The 23,770-nt window shown below is 40.4% G+C and overlaps 1 protein-coding gene across 1 annotated transcript in view; it reads left to right on the top strand.

The window, feature by feature from the left end:
* Positions 1–23,770, top strand: part of LOC114054281 (zinc finger protein 704) — a 334,268-nt gene that overhangs the window by 299,502 nt on the left and 10,996 nt on the right. Inside the window, exons 6-8 of the mRNA XM_027877474.1 lie at positions 29–296; positions 1,253–1,357; positions 19,458–19,558. Coding sequence (XP_027733275.1) covers positions 29–296; positions 1,253–1,357; positions 19,458–19,558 — 474 coding nt within the window. The remainder of the gene's footprint in view (positions 1–28; positions 297–1,252; positions 1,358–19,457; positions 19,559–23,770) is intronic.

Below are 23,770 nucleotides of genomic sequence, written 5' to 3'. Positions count from 1 at the left end.
GGTAAAGTTGTTTTTGCTTTTCCTCCAGACGCATAGGTGACTCAGACTACAGTGATGGAGAAGAAGATTTTTACTACACAGAAATCAAACTCAATACAGATTCAGTAGCTGATGGGCTCAGCAACCTTTCCCCAGTTTCTCCCTCTCAATCCTTGGTGTCTCCTCCAACATTCTCCACCTTGGATTCCAGCCGTACTGAAACGCCATGTGCCAAAACGGAGCCGAAACTGATGACGCCTCTGAGCCAATCAGCTCCTACCACCCTCTACCTCGTACATACTGACCATGCTTACCAGGTGAGAATGCTTACCCAAGGCCTTGGCTCCACACAGTTACATTATGATCTGGCATTTACAAAATGGCAGCATTTTGGGTCATGGTTATCTTTACATACTACAGTTTAATAAACTAAGATTCTTTAGCCCCTTTTCTTTAAACAACCACAACAAAAGACACATCTTAGGGGTTTTCTCCAGGATCCTTAGAGAATAGTTCCTCCCAGGATTTTTCCTTAACTCCTTGGTGCTAATTAAGGTATTAGTGGAGAAGGAAGCAGGAATAACAGACAGTATCTCCCTGTCACTCAAATATATGACTTTACATATAGTCTTTGAAATGAGGCAGTAAGCACCCTAGGAAGGGCCCCTTTGGCTGGGTGGAATCTTGGGTATTTATGAGGTCAGAGGTAGAAGCTTGAGGGGGTGGTTCAGTCTCTCCTTTCAATTAACTCTTATTCAGCCCATTGTTTTGCATTGCCTAATTATAGTGCTTTCTGGAAGAACAGTAGCTCAAAGTTGATCATTAAATCCTCTGGAACAATCAACTTCCTTCCCTATGGTTTTTGGTTTTGTTGGGTTTTTTAATTGTTTGGGAAGAAAGAATAATATAACTTGACACAAATTATTTGTGCTTGTTTAAAGTGGAAATTTTAACATCTCTGCTTTTTTTTTTCATGGTTATAGTCTAGACAGAAAATCCTGAAATTTTTACCAGGTACTTTTTTTTTTGTTCTTTTTAGAAACCGACAGTTGAACAATGTCTCCTTTTATCCCCTAGAGCTGTTAAGTAGGCATGGAAAAAGAATTCTTTGCACCTACTCCCTTTTGCTGTGTTTACCCCCTCCCTAGCAGATAATTAGTTTAAGATATTAATATAGTTCTGACTTCATCTCTGAGGCTCTAAATTGGTAGTGACAGCTTTTGTCTGTGAAGACGACTTTTCCTTTGTAACTTTCTCTGTTTTTGCTCGACAGGCTACTCCCCCGGTGAACATTCCAGGATCCACAAAATTCTCTCCGAATGGCAGCAGCTTTAGCATCTCTTGGCAGTCTCCACCAGTTACCTTCACAGGCATTCCAGTAAGTGGGAGGGTGTAACCACAAGAAATCTAATGAAGGACAAATTCTGAAGTTGGAGTACAAATAAATTGCAACTTAATTAAAAGGTCTTTAAGTTGAAAAGTAAGGAAAAGGGAGGAAGACTAACCGCTGATTTCTATCAAACTGGATACAACAGAAAGTAGCTACAACATAGAAATACCAGTAAAGAGTCACAGTTCACAGTGAACAAAATATTAACAAAAGAACCAGGAATCTCAGGGCTCAAATATATTAGGACCATAGGTGTGGAGCTGGAAGGGTAATTATAGGCCATTTAGTTCATTTGGTACATAAGGAAACTTGGGCCCATGGTGCTTAAGCTACTTGCCCAAGGTCATACAAGTAGGAAATAACAGAACTGGGATTTGAACTTTGGTCCTATGACTCAAAATTCAACTTTCTACTCTAACTAGCAAAGTGAGCATGAAATCCTAACAGAAGATGGTAGATTTTATCTCAGGATTATCCCTGATATTTGATGAGATGAACCAGTAGACCAGTGGCTGGAATGGCTCTTTGGAACACCATACCATATTTAGAAGGATCGGTATGGGGAGAAGGGAGTAGGGAGGGAGCAGGTGAAGTAAAGTAGTCCTGTACATCAAGGATCCATATTCATATGTGTAATTTGAGGATCCAGAGAGGATATCAAACCTGATATAGAGAAGGTGAGTGAAGATCCACAGAAGCAGAAGCAAGAACAGCCCCGATTCATGTACTGCAGACACTTGAATAGAACAAGGCAGTAGGTGAGGGATTGAGTCAGCAGATTACACACCTCGTACAGAAGCAGGCTATAGTAGTGATAGGGACTTCAGTTATTTGGATATTGGCTCTAGTTTTATGGGGCTTGTTCTCCACCAAAAGCATGCCAAATAGCTTCTTTTCTCGGCCCACCTTGAGAATTTCATCATTCACCTTTTTGTCTTCACCATCAAAAGCAGTAAATCACATCACTTGGCCCCCAACCTCACAGCCCCAAATGGACTTATAGAAGATGTAGAAATGGCACTAAAGAGAACAAAGATGGGGGGAAAAAAAGATTAGGTTAAGAGAAGAGCTATGCTAGTGGCAATATGGTTGTGAGGGAATTTCTTGACCTCTGAGGCATCAATTCTCAAAGTAACTGAAAGACAGGAAGATACCAAAAGTGGGGGGAAATCTTAGACCTTATTAATACAGAGAGGTAGGGGGTGGGAGAGGATATCAGCAACTCCCACACGATATGCTTACTTTCTCATCCGTACCAAATGTTCCTGAGAATCATTAACACATATTAAGGGCATCCTCAACAAGGTTATTATTAGAGAACCAGCTTTCACAAGTGATATTCTATAAAACGGACCTGATCTTTGCCATCTCACAATTGACCGAAAGAAGTTGAGAGCACAAGATCCTGCTGCATTTATTGTTTATTGATCATGAAAAATCACTTGATTCAGTGGAGTGAAATGCTTCCTTGAAGGCTCTTTTTCAACAATTTGTCTCCCATCTGTATATCAAAACCATTCAAAATCCCTTGAAACACATGACAACAGAAATAAACTTTGTTCACTGACTCTCTGCTCATAAACATCAGGTGAGGTAAAGAAGATCAGTGTATACTCACCCAAGGTGTTTGCCATCACCAGGAATACTCTCCCCACTTGTCTTCTTCTTTTGCCATGTCCTCTAGCCACAGTGTCCAGAACCTGGCCAGGGCTTCTTGACTCTTTACATGGCTTGGATAAGATGGGAATCATCAACTCTGTTCCTCCGAGTGAGAACCACCAGGCCTTATTCTCTGCCCTGCCTCTGTGCTAAGCAGACACCCAGCACTGTCATCTGATCTCCTGATGTAACCCAGTGGCCCCTGGGCCTTGCTGTCTGACCTGCTGCTGCACACTTAGGACTTCAGGGCTTTTCCATCCACCCTGAACTTTTTTTTTTGATATGTCCTGCCTCCTTAAATTTGAATGTAGGCACTATGAAAGGAAAGACTGTCTAAGTTTTTCTAGGTGCTTGGCATATATTTAATGCTTAATAAATTCAATCCTAAAGGAAATCCAACACAGTTGAAAAGAGATTCCTTGTGGTCAATGAACAAACATTTAATAGCACCTACTATGTTCCAGGTACTGTACTAAGCTCTGCAGATACAGAGCCAATCCCTGCTTGCAAGGAGCTCACAATCTAATCGGGGAGACAACATGTAACAACAGGCTGTATACAGAATAAGTTGGAAATAATCAACAAACAAAAGAAACTAGAATTAAAAGAGATTAGGAAAGGCAGAAGGTGGGATTTTAACTGGGACTTGAAGGAAGCCAGGGAAATCAGGAGGCAGAAAGGAGGAAGGAGAGTATTCCATGCATAGGGGACAACCAGTGAAATTGCCTGGAGCATGGGGCAGCTAGGTAGCGCAGTGAATAGAGCACTGACCCTGGAGTCAGAAGGACCTGAGTTCAAATCTGGCCTCAGATGCATAACACTCACTAACTGTGTGACCCTGGGCAAGGCACTTAACCCCATTGCCTAGCCTAAAAAAAAAAAAAAAAAAAAAAAGCCTGGAGCAGAGAAATGGAATGTTTTGTGTCACTAGATCACAGAGTATGTAAGAAATGTAAGGTATAAGACTGGAAAGGTATGGAGGTGCTGTGGATGGTGAGGACCTCCAAATGCTCTTTGCAGATGACATTGTGCTGGTTACATCAAGCCCTGGAACAATACATAGACTCCTGAAAGAAGTATTTCTCAAAAGAGTTTGGCCTGACTGTCCACATAGGAAAAAACAAGTAGATGAAAAAACATCTGTTGCCCAGTTATGAAATGGAATCGGATGGATCACTTACAGATCTTGAGATTGTCCATCAGGATATATGTCTAGGAAAGACAGTACAAATGCACAACAATTTGAGACCTAGATTGAAAAGGAAGAGGATAGTACGATGGATTGCTTTCAGGAAACTGTGAAGTTCCTCTAATGATACCTAATTTCACACAGAAACAAAGACTCATCTTTTTAATACCAGTATTTCTATTGGTGGTGTTACATAGCTGTGGCATGGAACACAGCAATCTTTAAATTGAAAATTAATGTCACACAAAGTTGCAGTTTGCATAATGAATGTGATTAAGCTGAAACTACTAGAGATGCCTAAAAGATAGATTTTTTAAATGATAGCTCCATAGGTATGATATTCTGAATGGCCAAAAAAAACTTTTTTGAAATCATTATTTTCCTTCTATGTTCTAGGAAATCTGTACTATTTGACAGGTTGAAAATAAATTACTACATGGATGTTCAAATGTAAATATTACATAAAAAGCATATGATTTGACATACTAAATGATTGCTACCTTGATAATTACCACCAAGCTCCTTGATTTGAAACCATTTCATTTTAAAATATATTGGACCTTTTCATAGCTTATCATATAATGCATAGACCTGCACACTGTTGATACCGATGGTTGTATTTAATTTCCGATAAGGCTTTAGTAAGTGGCTTATGATAATAGATATTAACTTGCTTTTTCCACCTCACTCCCTTCTCCAAGATCCTTTCAAAAGCTTCTTACTGTCAACCTTTGGCAACTCCCAGACGTTTTCTTTGAGGGCTATGGTATCCTGCAGAGCTGATAAAAATGAAAGTGGCTGAATCAATTATACTGCTCTCCATTAATGAATATTTATTAAATTCCATCAAGGAATAGCTCACAACGAAAGGAATCCTGTGGCAGCGTTTTCAGCAACCCTGTCTCAGCCTCGTTCACCAAGTGCAAAATGCTCCTAGAATTCGATTTCCAAACAATACAATAGGTCTAAAGTCATCGTGAATGTTTCCTGTTTTGTTGAATAGTAGTGATTGCCGGTAGCACTGGGGATCCTAGAATGCAATTAGCAGCACCACCAAATATAGAAGGGAGAAGGGAACAGATTAGGCATGTAGGTATTAATTGACTGCAAGCAAGAACATTGATCCTCTGTCACACTGACAGATCGCTCCCAGCGGAGGTGAACATTCAATCCATTTTGGCTTTTCAGGTAGTCATGAAAAGGTCTCTGTGCCTTACGCTGTCATTTTTATAAACAACTCCATAATATATACTTGGTATATCAGAGACAGGAACAGAATTATAGAGATATGTATAGACTGTCTTCAGTGTTTGGGGGACCTAAACAATGTCTGAGGTTGTGACTTGGGAAGCATTTTCAGTGGACTGAGCCATACTGCTAGCCAAAGTAAAAACAGGTTCATCGTGGAGATGTCCTAGCATGGGTACAAATTTCTGTCCAGTCATGATCTTGTCTTGGTGCTTGTCATCTGGCTTTTGTGACTAGACAGGGTGCAAAGAAAATCTTAAGTTTTGGTGTTTGGCAGATCAAATTGTGGCTGGCTAACATTCTTCAAGCTGAAGGATAAACTAGTCATTCTGATAGAGACATAACCCTATCTTACAGTGTATTTTTTGTTGTTATTGTTTTTAAATCTGCCTTATACTCGGTGTTCTCTTAGGAAACAACAGGAAGCCTGCAGGATAGCTTTTGTTATGTTTTGGCTATTCAGTAAAGAATTTAATGATTTTCATAAACAGAAAGAAGACTGGATTCCTACCTTTATCTCAATATTTGCACTTTCAGTGGCTTGTCACATATTTGGTCATTTAACTAACTGTTAAAAAGAAACATTTGGGGCAGCTAGGTGGTGCAGAGGATAGAGCTCCGGCCTTGGAGTCAGCAGGACCTGAGTTCAAATGTGACGTCAGACACTTGACACTTACTAGCTGTGTGACCCTGGGCAGGTCACTTAACCCCAATTGCCTTACTAAAAAGCAAAGAAAAAGGAAACATTTAATAAATATTAAGATGGAGAAAGAGAAGGAAAAGAACAAAGAAAGAAGAAAAGGAGCAGGACTCCTTGGTGCAAACTGTGACAGAATTGCTGACTTGTTCTTTAGCCACAGAATGCTGAGACAGTTTTTGCCTAGTCTGCCCCAGCCTGTAAGGTGGATCATCTCAGCAGTCACCCTGGCCAAGCCTTCATTAATACATGCTTTTTAAAAAACTGGATATTTCTAAAGGTTTTTGTTTTGCTCTAGAGAGGAAGAGGTCTGAGTACTGTAATGATCTGTACACTGCCAAGTACTGTCACCACTCAGTTGCTTACTATAGGCTCCTTACAGACTCTTTTCCATTGGCTAGTAAAAAAGGCCCATTGCAGTGTGGCAAATGAGGGACTCTTTAAAAGGCTGCTTGCTTTCCTCTGTTGGATGTCAGCAGTATTCCAGAAATGTTCTGGGTAGAACCCCTCTGACAGTTGGAGTGCCTAGAATAATGCTAGCCAGACTGAAACTAAGAACATATAATTTCCCTGTGCAAGTCAATTCTAATTCTTCTAAATGAGTGTAATCTAGTTTTCAAAAGGTAGCTAAGAAAATTATGAATTATAATGAGCTGGCATTAATGATGTCTGTGGCTGTGTCTAATCTAAAAAGTGTAGGAGTCTCCACTTTATGAAGTGTTCTTTGTACTTAAAAAGTAAGTATTCAGAATTATTACCCCACTACTTAAACATTTTTTTCTCCCATATTTTTGAAGACCTAGTATTAAATGGGTAAATATTTTTCCCCATGCTCATTAGATGAGAATAATCTCTGTCTCTGAAATTCAGGGGTTTGAAGAGCAAGGGAAAAGGGACAATTCCAAAATATTTGGCCCTAATGAGCTCCCTGGATAAGATTTCTTCCCAGAGATACTAAAGCAGATAAAGTTGATTTACATACTTATAAATATAAAAAAGACATTTCCATCTTCTGTATTCTGGGAGGGAAAAAAAGATATTATTAATTACATCTTTCAGGAAAACATTTTTCCTAATCACCTTTTTTTTTTCTTTTAATTATTTCTGTTCCTTACTCTGCTTCCTTATGACTACATCAAGAGTATACAAACCAATAGATTTGGTGTCATTTGGTAAAGGAACATAAAAACAAAGTAAAATAGAAGAAGGCTTTAGGGATTCAGAATGGTACTGTCAAAATGACACAGCATTCTTCATTCTTAATGTTCACATCTGACCTCTTAAAGGAAGCTTCAGAGCAATGCATGATGAAGATACAGGCAGGGCTTCATTCCACGTCTATGTTTGGATAAGAAATTCTCCCACCTTCTTAATGGCACCACTGATATCTATAAATCAACTGCCAGGTGAGGCAAAGAGGATTTTTCTCCATCTTGGATCTAAATTCATAGCACTCAGGGTTACAGCAAGCAAAGATCCTAGATAACCAGGAACAACCTTGAACCTGATTTCCTGAGACTGGTAACTTCAGACTAAGCCCATTGAACTAAGATAGACAAGGAGCACCAGTCTTCACACAGGTCATTGATTCAGGCTGGCATTGCTGTACTCCAAACCCAAGATAGCTTCAGGCAGGAATAAAGAAAGAAGGGTATGTTCTACTTGAAGCAGCTCCAGATTCCTGAGACAGACCATATGAACAATATCCCCAAGAAACATGGGGAAAACAAACCAGAAATGGTAACGTCATTTAACATCTCACTACTTTTGTGTAGTAAAAGACAGAGCTAACTTGCAAATGTTTGCAGCAACTAGGGTTATCTAGAGCTGAGGGAAACTGTGTGGCTGCATTTTTAATTCCAATTCAATCCAGCAAATATTATTAAATGCCTACTTTGTGCAAAGCCCTGAGTGGTTGGAGACAAAACAGTCAACACTCTCTGATCTCCAGATTCATGCATTCACCTGGGGAAAACAGCATGTAAACCGATCTTGTGATGCAAGATCATTTGAGGAAGGAGAAAGTGTTAACAATCTAGAGAAGTTAGCAAAAGCTGCTGAATCCTGAAGGAAGCTAGAAATTCTAAGAGGTTAGGAAGGAATTCATTCTATGTCTAGAAAGAAAACCTATGAAGAAAGATGCTCATGTGATAAGTACTGACATTTCAAAAGCAAGAGCATTTTAATATTTTGATATTAAATACTATAACATTTTGATAAAATTCAAATCTGATAGAATAACTCTTGCTCATATAGTAATCATGGCACAAAGTATAATATTAAGTAAGTTATTCTTAATAATGGTCTATAAATTTGAATTTAGTGAGGGTTTTTTCTGACAACCTCATGAAATTAGATAGTATGAGTAATTTTAGTCCTCATTTTACACAAAAGGAAACTGAGGCTCAAAGCCCACAGGTGACATGGCCAGTAAGTGGGGAGTCAGCACTCAAAGTCAGGCCTTCTGACATCTGGATCAATGCTTTTTCTATTACACTAAATGGCCTATGACTTTTTTCATCCATATTAAAGACTATCAGAGGCTACGACATGCAAGAATATAGTATAATATGTTCACTATTAGTTGCCTGTTGCATAGTATTCTAAGCCCTGGAGGAAATACAAACTTTAACTATAGAGCCTTCAGTCTGACAGGAAGCTAAGACAGAAACGTACATTAACTACAATTGAGGGTATTAGAGACAAGGACACTTCATTGGCTTTCTATATTAATATTAATAAACTCCATACCCTAAAGAAGATCATATGCTTCTGATGTTGCTGGAGAACATGTTGAAATTATAGAATATAAAGAAAATCTTTTGTACTATGTATTTTGGACACAAACTTGCCAGAGATAAATTTATTAATTAATTTAATTATAAGCCATTTTGCTAGAAAGAGAAATTCAAAAGGGGCAAGGTTTCCCCCAAGACTTTGTGAGTCTTTTTGGCATAAGCCATTTCCACTCCCAATTAGCAGTATTCCCAAATGAAAGACAAAATTCAAGAGAATCCCTCTATAGCCAGTCCCTGTAAGGATTCTACTTTCCAACTGGTCAGAAGCACTGTAAATATAAAGCAAGGTGCTTCTGCTAATTGAATTAATCAAACTTTTTTTTCTTTTCTTTTTATTATCTTTACCCTCATCACTTTTGGGGAAGAGGAGCCATTCCTGAGTTAATTGGGAGACTTTCTCTGTAGAAACTGATTAGGTCTTTGATAATGATTTTAAAAGATTTCAATGTAGACACTATTTCAGAATTGATAGGTAAAGATTAATAAGGGTACCTCATTAAGAGTAGACTAAATAAGTTGTTTACATTATTTTGCAATATGATGTGGCCTAAAGGAAGAATTAGGCAGTTAGTAGTGAAGAGGGGAGGTAGACTTGTATGTTTCCACAAAAAGTCAGTTAGCTAGTATTTATTAAGCACCAGTTGTTTGCTAGGCACTGTGCTAAGCCCTGGGGATTCAAAGAAAGTTAAAAAAAAACAAAACCAAAGTCCCTGCTCTCAAGGAGTTCATAGTCTAATGGAGGAAGCAACATGCACAAAAAATGTACAAACATGATATACACAGGATGAATTAGGCTCGTCTTAGAGCCAAGGGTACTACGATTAAGGAGAACTGGAAAAGCATTTTTGTGGAAGATGGGACTTCAGCTGAGGCTTCAAGGAAGCCAGCAAAGCCAGGAGGCAGAAGTGAAGAGGGAGAGAGTTCCAGGCTTGGGGGGACAGCCAATAAAAAGCTTAGAGTTAGAAGATGGACTGCCCTTGTTATTCCAAGGAACAAGAAGGCCAGTCAGTGTCCCTGGATCACAGAGTACACAAAGGAGGGTAAGATGCAATCTAATAAAGAACTGTTACATGAATAAAATATCCTTTGGGAAATGTTATTATTCCCCGTAAGAGAGAACAGATGCTTATTGATGATTTCATTTCTAAAGAGTTATAGAAGACATGTACTTTTTATGTAGTAGACATTTTTCTTGCTAAATATTTCTTCTGCTGTTTAATTTACTGCATAGTTTTCCCTCTGTAGAAGATCAGGTTGTGGGGGAACTAGGAATTAATTTAATTTGGGGTTTGTTGTTTTGATTTTGGTTATTTTTTTAAAAGAAACTTGTAATTCCTTAGGTATTTAATCCCACATGCATTTATGATGATACATAGATAAATATATAAGATGAGAAGGCATGAAAAGGTTGTGGTATCTGCAATTGATGAAATTGTGAAGTTAGTCAAACCAAAGAGAATAGGCATTGATTGAGGAGGGAAAATCTGAAAGAGTTTAGTAATCCAAGCAGATTGACAGAGAGCCCTCTGACTACAGCATTTGAATGAGGCTCAAAGGATTTCAAGTTTCAAACTTTTCTCAAGAGTTTGCAGTTAATTGAACTGCCTCTATGGAGATTTTCTAAGGAAGAGTCAGTTGATTAGAGGTCAGCTAATGAAGTGAAGGAACAGAAGGGCTAGAATTCTGAAGGTATCTAGTCCTACTCAGTTATTTCAACTTAGAGAAGTCTCTGTGCCTTGGTAGCTATCATCTGTAAAATTAGAATAACGACACTTACCCTGTCTTAGAGGAAATTTAGGAAGACAATAAAAATAGATGTTAAAAACTGATTTTTTTAGGAGTACTTTTCAAATATAGATTATTTCTAAGGGTAGTGTCTGGAATGCACATAACAGAAAAATATGGCTTTGACACTAAAATTAATAACTATACCAATAAGACAAGAAAAAGAAAATGAAGGAATTAGAATAGGCAATGAGGAAACAAAACTATTCCCTCTTTCCAGATGATAGGATGTATGCTTAGAGAAACCTAGAGAATCAACTGAAAAACTAATTGAAACAAGTAACAACTTTAGCAGAGTTGCAGGATATAAAATAAACCTACATATATCATCAGCATTTCTGTATACTACCAACAAAACCTAGCAGGAAGTGATAGAAAGAGAAGTTCCATTTAAAATAATTGCAGATAATGTAAAATACTTGGGAGTCTACCTGCCAAGCCAAACCCAGGGATTATATGAACACAATCACAAAACACTTTTCACACAAATAAAGACAGATCTAACCAACAATTGGAGAAATATTAATTGGGTAGGCTGAACCAATGTAATAAAAATGACAGTTCTACCCAAGTTAATTTACTTATTCAGTGCTATACCAAACTACAAAAAGATTTATTTTACAAAGCTAGAAAAAATAGTAACAAAATTCATCTGGAGAACAAAAAATCAAGAATCTCAAGGAAATCAATTTTTAAAAATATGAAAGAAGGTAGCCTAGTAATTCCAGATTTTAAACTATATTGCAAAGCAGTAATTATTGAAACAATCCAGTACTGGCTGAGAAATGAGATCAGTGGAATAGATGAGATATACAGTCCATAGTAGTAAATGACCATAATGATCTAGTATTTGATAAACCCAAAGAGCCAAACTTTAGGGATAATAACTCAACATTTAACAAAAATTGCTGGGACAACTGGAAAGCAGTTTGTCAGAAACTAGGCATAGACCAACATCTCACGTTGTATACCAAGATAAAGTCAAAATGGATAATTGATTTAGACGTAAAGGGTGATATCATAAGTAAACTAGGGGAACATGGAAAAATGTACCTGGCATATCTATGAATAAGAAAAGAGTTTATGACCAAACAAGAGATAGAGAGAATTATGGGAAGTTAAATAGATAATTTTAATTACATGAGATTAAAAAGCTTTTGCACAAACAAAACTAATGCAACCAAAATTAGAAGGAAAACAGGAACCTGGAGGGAGGGGTGATTTACTGCAAGTTTTTCTGATAAAGACCTCATTTCTCAAATATATAGGAAACTGAGCCAAATTTATAGAAATAAGAACCACTCCCTAATTGATAAATGGTCAAAAGATATGACAAGGCAATTTTCGTAAAAAAAGAAGTCCAAGCTATTAACAGTCACATAAAAAATGCTCTCAATAACTACTGATTAGAGAAAATGCAAATTAAAACAACTCTGAGGTACCACCTCACACCTGTCAAAATGGCTACTATGACAGAAAATGAAAATGACAAATGCAGGAGGGGATGTGGAAAAATTGGGACACATGCAGTGTTGGCGGAGGTGTGAACTAACTCAACCATGCATGCCCTTTGACCCAGCAATACCACTACTAGGTCTGTGTCCCAAAGAGATGAAATAAAAGAAAACAGGACCTATTTGAACAAAAATATTTATAGTATCTTTTTTTGTGGTGGCAAAGAATTGGAAATTGGGGGGATGCCCATCAGTTGGGAAATGACTGAATAAGTTATGGTATATGATTGTGATAGAATACTGTTGTGCTGTATGAAATGACAAGCCAGATTATTTCAGAAAAACGTAGGAAGGAATATATGAATTGATGCAAGGTAAAGTGAATAGAGCCAGGAGAACATTATACATAATAATAGCAATATTGTAAGTATGGTCTTCTGTGAAAGACTTAACTACTCTGATCAAGACAGTAATCCAAGACAGTTCCAAAGGACGCATTATGAAAGATGCCGTTCACCTCCAGGAGAGAACTGATAAACTCTGAATGTAGAGTGAAGCATACTTTTTTTTTTACTTTATTTTTATTGTTTTGTTTGTGTTTTCTTTTGCGATGTGGCTAATATGGAACAATAATAATAATGGTCTATAAGGACTCTCAGGTGTTTGCTGTGTGATTTTAGCTTGGCCCTTAACCTGTACGATTTCCAGTGTAAGTGTTAAGAGTGGATGAGCACTGAAGACCTTGCAAGAATTCTGAATGAGTTCTCACCTGTGACGATGAGGGACCACACCCTTATTATTGGCCCCAGGTTTATTCACAGTTCTGGAGAGGTATGAATCCTCCCTGAAAATAGGGTATAAAAGTAAATTTTGGAGCTGATTCTAGTCATCCCTATAGAGTACAGCAGAAGAGAAGGGCTTCCCATCTCTTCTGCCTCTACACATGGACTGAATTGCAGGATCCCAAATGGAAGAAGACAGGGCCCTACATTCCAGAGACAGCTATACCTCCTCACCAAAGGACTTGTTTGTGGATTCCAGCAGCTCTGAGAAGGAGATTGAAAATGAGAAGAAGGAGCAGAATCATAGAAATCTTTGGGGAATGAGCCTGAAGGACACCAGCCTACCTACAGTCACAGACCTCTGGCCACAATTTAGGCATGGAAAGACTCTTCGTTTCTTCCAACTCTTTGAGACCCAGAAGACACCATCCATGTGGCAGGAGGTAAGAGGGAGGCTAAGAAAGAGGAAAAAGAAGAAGGCACAGTGTCCCCTAGAACCTACCCTGGGGGACCCCCAGATAGTAAGATCACCAGACCCAGAGGAATGCCTAACAGATGATGAGATAAAAATGATGGCTCCAGTAGCCCCCCAGCCTGGCTCCCGATTGGCTGACTGTTCCCAGGCCCCTCCCTCAGAGGAGGTGGCCCCATGGCGGTATGGCCCTGCCAAGCTTTGGTATGACATGCTGGGGGTCCCTCCCCATGGGAGAGGTTTTGATTATGGATTCAAGTCCGAGAAAAGCCCCTGGAAGAGGAGGAGACAACCCAAACAGACCACTCCTTGCTGAAAGATGAAAACTTTCTGATGGTCACTCAGAAGTCCTGGGAAGATGACATAATTTGGGATAACCGAGACATCCAAAGGACCCTCCCTGATGCCCAAAAAGTTTCTCAGGCAGGGTGGATTCCCTCTGAGAAAACCAAATTGCTCAAAACAGGTGATCGTGACCCTTCTCAGCCTGGTGGGTCCATTTTCATCCCTGAGAGTGAAGACCTCATCTACAGCCAATGGGAGGACAACATTATTTGGGATGCCCAAGCCATGCATAAGCCACTGTATCCTACAGTCCTAACCATTGACCCAGATGATGAGAACCTCCTGCTGTTTGATATCAAGGAGCCTGAAGAAGTAGAGGCCTCAGCCCAGAAGCAGCTTTCTGAGAAGGGCCAAACGATGCTAAGATGTGGCATCACGAGAGAGGAGGAAGCTAAGCAGACTGCGGCCCAGCTGAAAGCCAAGGACCCCTGGAACCTGTCCAATGATGAATTTTACTTCCCCCAGCAGCATGGCCTTCGGGTTCCCTTCAGGGACCCTATAATCCAGCATTCAGTTCCAGCATTGAAGCTGCACTCCAGCCTCTTTCCTACCCATATGGTAGCTGAGCAACTCTCTCTGTTTCATCGACCACCAGTCAGGTGGCTGGGCAAAGGGCCCCACCCTGTCCACAACTTGGCTTCTCACATCCTAAAGAAAGCCCAGGAACGGGAGCAGGAGCTGCAGGCTTCAGGGGGAGGTCACATGTTTTTTATGAAGACGCTTCAGGACCTGAGTGGGCAGGATGGAGATCTCATCCTGGTTGAATGGAGTGAGGAGAATCCACCATTCTTGAACCAAGTCGGAATGGCTTCCCAAATCCAGAACTATTACAAAAGGAAAAATGGGAAGGACACTGAGCCTCCTGCCTGCAAGTATGGGAACCCTGTGTTCTGTTCATCCTCACCCTTCCTAGGGCAACTCCATGCTGGACAGTTCTTACAGGCTTTGGAAAACAAACTTTTTCGGGCTCCCATCTACCCACATCAGATGGCAAACACAGACTTCCTGGTTGTGGTGACCAAAGCAGGCTACTTTCTGAGGGAAGTGAAAGATATATTTACTGTTGGGCAGCAGTGCCCAATGGATGAGGTTCCTGCCCCCAACTCAAAAATGGCAAAGAATTACATCCATGAATTCCTCCAGGTGTTTATATATAGGCAGTTTTGGAAGAGCCCTCACAGGCCTCGAAGGATTCGTATGGAGGATATCCATAGGGCCTTCCCCAGACTTTCTGAGAGCAGCATTCGAAGGAGGCTCACCAAGTGTTCAGATTTCCATCGCACAGGCATCTATTTTAATTGGTGGGTGCTGAAGACTGGATTCCTCCTGCCAAGCGAAGAGGAGCTGAGGGTCATGGTGACCCCAGAGAAATGTTGTGCTTTGTATAGCATGCAGGCTGCCCAGCAGCGCCTCAAGGATGCTGGCTATGGAGAGATATCGCTCCTGAACACAGAGGAGACCAGTGATGAAAGCGTGTGTTTCAATGATGAGGTCCAGGCTGCTCCATGGAACACAACTCGGGCTTTCCTGGCAGCCACCAAGGGACAGTGTCTGCTAGAGGTGACAGGAGCGGCTGACCCCACAGGCTGTGGGGAGGGCATCTCCTATGTCAAAGTTGCTTGTAAACCTAAGCAGGAGAAGGAAGCGGGTAAAGTGATGGGTACTGATGCAGACCTTCGATGTCTCACCCTGAAGGAAGCCAAGAAGTTGCTGAGGGTGTCTGGGATGTCAGAGGAGGAGATCCAGAAGCTGTCCCGCTGGGAGGTAGTCGCGGCTATCCGAGCCCTATCTACCAAGGAGCTATACTCAGGGACCAAGACCAGAACCCTCACCAGATTTGTGCGAGTGCCCCATTCCTTAGGGGCAGAGCAACAAAGACACTACCAGCAACAGGTCCAAAGAGTTTTTGACCTCCAGAACAAGCTCCTGGCTTCTACCGAGGTGCTGTCCACAGACACGGACAGTAGCAGCTCAGATGAAGAGAATGGTCATGTGGTGGAACGGATGTCTTGTGAAATTGAGGACCTCCTGGAGGGTAAGACCAGCCCTCAGAGGCTACAGAGAGAGAAGGAAAAGCAGGAGCTCCAGGAGCTGCGGCAGCTGATGCTCAGAGATGGGGCCGCTCGCCTCCAAGACAAAGGCAAGAAAGAGAAGCGAGGTCGGGGCTCAACCACCTCAACTCCTATGTCTCTGGTTATCCACCGGACTTATATTGATGAGTCTGGCAAGGAGTATGTGCGGAGTGAGATAGTCCAGGACCCAGCAGTGGTCAGAGCATACGTCCTCGTGAGGAGCACCAAGGATGAGGACTCCATCCAGAAGATCCTTCTGGCAGAGGAGCAGAAACAGCGGGAATTGCGGAAAGAGAAGAAAAGTCTCCAAGATAAACTTCGCCGCATCTGCAAAGCAGAGGAAAGGAAAGAGCAGAAGGAATGCCTCCCCTTAGAACATCTTCCCAAGCCAGAGGCCCCTAAATTGGGTCTAATATGTGGTAACTGTGGATCCCATGGACACATTAAGACAAACAAGATGTGTCCAAAATACTGCCCACCCAAGGACCTGGGCTCCAGGCTCAAGGGCATGACCCGGGAACAGGAGGAGAAGGAGCTGGCTAAACAACTCCCTCAGGAGTCCCTTATCAAACTCCAAGGAACCAAGATTTTCATGAAGGGAAAGCTATTTGAAACCATGAATGAGGTCCAAAGGCAGACTTTGAAGGTGAAAGTTGAGAAACAGCCCTTGCCCCAGAAGAGCCAGTCTGGCCCTCCCCAGCAGAGACAATCTGTGTGCCTACCCAAGAAGAGCCAGTCTGGCCCTCCTCAGAAGAAACAGTGTGTGCGCCTGCCTCAGGAGAGCCAGTCTGGCCCTCCCCAGAAGAGACAATGTGTGACCCTGCTCCAAAACAGCCAGTCTGACCCTCCCCAGAAGAGACAATTCGTGCACATGGACCCTAGTGAAAGTTTGAGCTGCATCCGGCATCCATGCCAACCTGCTCCTCCTTGCCCTCCATCTAGTAGACATGCAAAATCTCCTCATCTAGTACCATCTCCCCAGAAGAGACGATGTGTTCCCCTGCCTCAGAAGAGCCAGTCTGGCCCTCCCCAGGAGAGACAATCTGCGCGCCTACCCCGGAAGAGCCAGTCTGGCCCTCCTCAGAAGAGACAGTGTGTGTCCCTGCTCCAGGAGAGCCAGTCTGGCCCTCCCCAGAAGAGACAACCTGTGCCCCTGCCCCAGAAGAGCCAGTCTGGCTCTCCCCAGAAGAAACAATTTGTGCCTCTGGACCCTAGTGAAAGTTTGAGCTGCATCCAGCATCCATGCCAACCTGTTCCTCCTTGCCCTTCGTCCAACAGGTATGCAAAATCTCCTCATCCGGTACCATCTCCCCAGGTCCCTTTGGAAAGGCCTGGGAGGACTCCATCTGTGGAGCTTATGGCCAAACCCCTTCAGAAGACTCTGCCACCTCCAGTCCAGTTAGCTCAGAGTGAACCTGAACCTCCCTCAGAACCCCTGCGTAAAGACTGGAGTCTTCAAAATTGGCTTCAACAGAAATACAGAAGTTTAACAGGGCCTTCCCAGAAAGGACTAGACTTCATGGCCCAAACTCAGAAACCAGTGATCCCTCTGCCCAAGGCGGGCCCAATTCCTCCATGCCTCCGGTCTCATTCTGCCAGAAAGTCTCAGAATCCCTTAACCTCTTCAAAGCCATGGTTGCGTGATTCATCTGACCAGCAGTGCAAAAGGCCCAGAAATTCTTTATGCCAACTTGGTCAAGAATTGACCCAGGAACCCACAATTGCTTCCAGACAAGTTCCTCGGGACAAACTGGGCAGATCACTTCAGAGACCCCCATTGGACAAGGACACAGAGCCAATCCCCCTACAGAAGTCAGGTGCAGGGGTACCCCAAGTTCCTTCTCTGGACAGAATTACAAACGGCCCGGCCCCGAAGCACCAGCACAGTATTCTGTATGAGGACCTCCAGGTTTCCGACACAGATGAAGAAGAGAATAACGAGGAGAAGGAAAAGGTATAGAATAAATAAGGAAACACAGTGTAAGATTTTGCCTTCTTGTGATATGGGGGTGTGAGAGCTTTTGCAGGTGGAGAGGAAACAAGATGAAATTTTGGAGAGTCTTGGTGGTATGCTTGAAAAATCATTTTATTTGAGATCAAAGGACCTGACTAAGTTCTGGACCTTCGACATATATGGCCTTAGGTCATTCAACCATTATGGTCTTCAGCTCCTGTGTCTATCTCTAAGAGCAGAGCATTGAGCAAGATGATCTCCAAGGCTCTTTTAGCTCTAGGCTGGATGATATTTAAACCAGAAGAATGTGAAAAAGCATAGAGACAAGACAGGGTCAATCCTGGAGCACTTCCTATAGGAAGGAGGGCCTAGAGTTATTTTTATCTCTTATTGAGTCTTCTCACAAGCTGTATAGAGCCAGTGATTCTCTGCCCACATTCCTGCCCTTGCCATCAACCAGCGTTTTCACCAGAGAGACTGGGGACTGATTCACTAGGAAGAAGATGACCAAGGTCAAGACGATATACCAGGAAGACCATAGGGAGAACTGGAGGGGAAAAGACACCCTTGCCTACGTCCTCTATGCTGTATAGATCTCAGTGTTGTAAATGGTTTTATAGATGGGGAGTGGAGGGGTAGAGAGATAGGTCTTCTGAACAGGAAATGGAAAATGGGAGGGGATGTGACTAGATCCAAAGCCAAGATGGTCTCTTCTGATTCTGCCATTTATTCATGCAGGGGATGAGTTCACTCTATTCAGTTAAATGTCTGCCTCTAGAAAAAGAACTGATACTGTCTGAATACAGACTGAAGCATGCTATATTTCACTTTCTTTCATTCTTTTTTTAAATTTGAGTCTTCTTGTACAAAATGACTAATATGGAAATGTTTTACATGATTACACAGGTATAAAAACTATAATGGATTGCTTACCTTCTTGGGAAGGACAGGATGGAGGGATAGAATTTGGAACTCAAAACTTTTTTTTTAAATGTTAAATTGTTTTAACACGTAATTGGGGGTAAAAATAAAATATATATTTTTTTAAATTATATATAAATGTAAATTGAGCACTTACCCTATCCTTGGAGCCTGGTAAAAATTAATGTAGAAGGGGTTGTTCCCCTCAAGATAAACCTGCGCCAGTAGCAATCTCTAATGCTGGATAAATCTTCTAGAATAGTCCATGGGGCAGGGAGAAACAAGCCTCCAACAAGCCACTTCATACTTCATGGCTCTAAAAGCACAATCCCTTGGTTTCTGTAAAGAATTTTAAAGTGTAAATAAAACTTTTCTATTTTTGAAAAAAATAAAATAAAAATACTTTTGAAATATAGATTGTTACTAAGGACAGCTTCCAGAATGCACATAACAGAAGCTTGGGCATTGTTCTTTGGCTGTCGCCATTTTTAACAGGTTGTCTTTCTTGTTTTACATTTAAAAAAAAAAAGGCCATATTGTCATTATCTTGTCTGTTTTAAAAGGCAACCTCTGGGAAGACAGAGAATGTGCCTTTTCTTTGAGTAGTCAGTCTGTGTATCCAAGTGTCTTACACGGCACAGTGTGATGAGAGGAAGGATTTTAGAAAAACAGGCATTACATTATAAATTGTGTTCTCTGTGTTTTCTGCTAGGTTTCCCCAACACACAATCGTCCTGTGGGCATAGGAGAGCAGAGACAACAGCAGAATCATTCAGTCCTGTCTTCACCTCCCAGAGGAGCAGTCAGCTTAAGGTATGAGTACTGAAACAGCTGAGGAACAAGTCTAGTCCCAAGAAAACCAAATCACAATTAGAAATACATCAAAGGAACAGAGAAATAAGCAACAGAATCTTCTTTAAACCTGTCCTGTGGTACAATGGTAGAATTAAAATACCCTTTCCTTCAGTCTCACTTTTTGCATTCATCAGTCACTGACCCAGAGTTGTCAATTGGAAGGTGGAGGAGAGTTGTGGTAAAATTTCTAGAATAAGTTTGTTTTATTAAGGGACAGGTAAAGGCATTTGTTATGTTTAAGGCTCAATAGTTACATAAATTCAAGGCACAGATTTTTACTCTAAACTCTTTTAATTCATACTTATCTGCTTATACTAGGTCAATTTAAAGTCTGGGCTTCATCAGATAAGTTTTCTATTGAATGAGATACTAGATTTTCTTAATCAATCCAAGAGGACCTCCTAAAAAACCTTACAGAAAGGGCTATAACTGAAAATTTTTGTACCCAAAGCAGGTTGTGGAGGAGGCTAGGAAATACTCTTAGACATGACTCTAGGGGGTCAGAACCCACTGTGGGGTTGGAAACAAACAGAATCTATATCAACTAGTACAGTTGCAACCACACCTAGATGCCCTGGACCCCTGGGCCTCAAAGCCCCTAGCATGCCTTCTTGAGATGGCATGAAGCGCCCTGACAGTCCATTGTGCTGAGCTGCAAAGATTGGAATGGGTGAGCAGGGGTGCTAACCCAGAGAGGTGGAGGTGAGCACAGAAACCCAGATAAACAGGTTGAAGCCAGGTAGGGTCTATCACCCCTCCCAAAAAGTACATTAGAGACAAAGCGTGCCCCTAGCAAAAAGTTCAAGTTCAGGAACTAAGGCTGGAGAGATGAGTAAAACAAAGAAAACACTAGCTACTATAAAGAATTCTTGTAGATGCAGAGATATAAAAAAATCCAACCTGAAAGAGAGTAATTATAAAAACCAAAAGCAGAGACTCGAGGGGAAAAGGGTCGATTTTCCACAAGAACTGTGTTAATACCCAGAAGAAGTGAAGTAGAAGATAAGAAATGAATTAAAAGATCTGAAAGAATCAGAAGAGAATAAATAACTTAGAACAATAAGTGGTAAACCTTGCTAAGATAATGGGCTAACTGAAAACTAGCCTAGGCCAAACAGAAATCATTGACTCTTCTGAGACAGTAAGGAATATGAAAACAAAATAAAAATACTGAAGAAATAGAAGAAAACATAAGCTATCTGATATCAGAAACAACTGACCTGGAAAAATGGTCAAGGAGAAGTAATTCAAGAATGGTCTTCCTCTCTGAAAATTATGATTAAAAAAATCTTAGATACTGTGTTTCAAGGAATCGTAAATGAAAACTGCTGAGATCTATTAGAACCAGAGAGCAAAGTAAAGATAGAATTAATCCACTAATATCCACCTGAATAAATCTCAAAAGCAAAAGTCTCATAGACAAAATCCAGAGCTTCGAAGTCAAAGGAAAAACACTGCACAGATCCAGAAAGAAGCAGTTCAAGTACCAAAGAAACACAGTCAGGATGTCACAGGACCTGGCAGTTTCTACTATACAAGAGAATAAATCTTAGAATACAGTATTCTAAAAGGCAAAAGCTGTTGTCTTGCAAACAAGAATAACTTACCCTGAAGAGTTCAAAATAAAAGTTTTTTAATTTTTATTGATGTTTTGGTTTTTACATTACAAACATTCCCAGTTTACCCCCACTCTGGGAGAGGTGGAACAAAGTAAAACAATAAAACTTGCAATATAGTGACCTATCTAAAAGGATATGCAATCTGTAGCACATCTGTAGCACACAGACACACACACACACACAACTTTTTTAACAATTCTTTTAAAATTGTTCTTTTTAATTAACAGAAATCTATTTTCTCTCCGTCCCACTTAATTAGAAAACAGAGAGAGAGAGAAGAGAGAGGGACAGAGAAAAAAGAAAAACAAATTCTCTCAGTGGCTGTATACAAAAATGTTTGTTTCATTCTGTACCTTACATCTACTCTCTCAGAAGGTGATAAAACCCAAAAAAATACTCAGCTTAAAATAACTACATAAAATACTCACTTAAAATAACTACATAATGTTGGTTGCTTGTTCATTCTGAGAGAGGACCAAAATGACATCATTACGTTGGGGTCGAGGTCCAGTGTGTCTGACTGTGGGTAATCAGACCAATATGAGCTCGGAGTGTTCCACCACAGGTCGGGCACAAATAGTCCCTGTGAACATTCTGGATGGATTCTCTAAATTTGCATATCTTGCATTTCTTTTGAGCTATTTCCTAGAGCACAGCACTTTCTTTAACGCAGGTATGCCATGCTGGGTGATCCTTTGCCAGAATCTCCCATGTCACTCAATTCCACAATTCTTCAGAGAGACCTTGAGAGTGTCCTTGTATCACTTCTTCTGACCACAATGTGAGTGCTTGCGTTGTGTGAGTTCCCCGTAAAATAGTCTTTTAGCCAAGTATACCTTTGGCTTTTGAACAGTGTGGCCAGCCCATTGGAGTTGTGATCTCTGCAGTAGAGTTTGAATGTTTGGCAGTTTAGTTCAAGAAAGGGCCTCAGTGTCCAGTACCTTATACTGCCAGGTGATATTCACAATCTTCCTAAGACAGTTCAAATGGAAGTGATTCACAGACATACAAAAAAGAAGACACCAAGGTCATCTACTGCATCCCAAGCCATCACCAGTCATCTTGACTCTGCCACTGGACTGTGACGACTCTGGAAGAGAGAGTGAGGCTGATGACTTAATGCGACTCTGTCTCACTACATAATGTGTAACATACTCGGAACTCTACCTAGCAAGAAACACGCAAGAACTATATAAATACAATTCTAAACCACTATTACAGAAATAAAGACAGACCTAAATAATGGGAAAAATATTATCTGCTTGTGATAAAAGTAGCCCAAGTCAATATAATAAAAATGACAATACTTTCTAAATTTATTTATTCAATGCCATAGCAGTCAAACTATCAAAAGATTACTTTGTAGAAAAAATAATAGTAAAAATTAATGTGGAGACAGAAGAGGTCAAAATATCATGGGAAATCATGAAAAAAAGTGGGAATGAAGGTGGTCTGAGTATTAAGGCTCAATTGTATTAAAAGGCAATAATTCTTGAAACAATTTGGTACTGTTTAAAAAATAGAGAGATCAATCAGTGGAACAGATAAGGTGCACAACATACAGAAGCAACTAAACCCCAAAGCCTAGTATTCAGTAAATATAAACACTCCAGCTACTAGGATAAGGACTTATTATTTGATAAAACTTTCCGGGAAAATTGGACAGTAGTATAAAAGAGATTTAATTCAGATGAACACTTCACATATTATACCAAGGTGAGCTCCAAATAGATTCTTGACCTAAATATTAAAAGGTCACATCATAAACAAATTAAAGAAAAATAGAAAAAATACTTATCACATCTATGAATATGAGAAAAATTTATGACCAAACAAAGAATAGAGAGAATCACAGAAAATAAGATGGATAATTTTGATTACGTGAAATTTAAAAGGTTTTGCCCAAACAAATCCAATAAAATCAATATCACATGGAAAATTATTAATTGGGGAAAAAATTTTGCATCAAGTTTCTCTGATAAAGGTCTTATTTCCAAGATATATGAGGAAATTATTCAAATTTATAAGAGTAAGGGTCATTCCCCAGTTGATAAGTGGACTTAGGATATGAACAGGCAGTTGTCAATGAAAAAAACTCAGACTGTTTATGGACATATGAATAAATACTACCAATAATTAATAACTAGGGAACTTTGAATTAAAACATTCCTGAGATTACATTTTACACCCAATAGATTAGCAAAGATTACAAAAAAGCAAAATGGTAAATGGGAGAGATGAGTCTTTCTGACTCCAAATCCAGCACTCTCTTCGCTGTGCCACCTAGCTATACCCCACAACCATTCTGTAAAGCAACTTAGAATTATACACACACAAAAAATTACTAAATGGTACATGTCCTTTCGTCTAGCTATACCACTGCTAGGCCTAGATCTGAAAGAAGTCAAGGAAGAAGAAGTTCGTATATGTACAAAATTATTTTAGCTTCACTTTTTGTGGTTGGCAAAAAAGTGCAAACTAAAGGAATGCCCACCAGTTAAGGAATAGATGAATAAGTCATGGAATGTGAATGGGATGGAGTGCTATTGTG

The sequence above is a fragment of the Vombatus ursinus genome, unplaced genomic scaffold (assembly GCF_900497805.2).
Source record: "Vombatus ursinus unplaced genomic scaffold, bare-nosed wombat genome assembly UNPS02014812.1, whole genome shotgun sequence".
In the NCBI taxonomy this organism is placed as follows: Eukaryota; Metazoa; Chordata; class Mammalia; order Diprotodontia; family Vombatidae; genus Vombatus; species Vombatus ursinus.
This window is presented reverse-complemented; position numbering and strand designations above follow the sequence as displayed.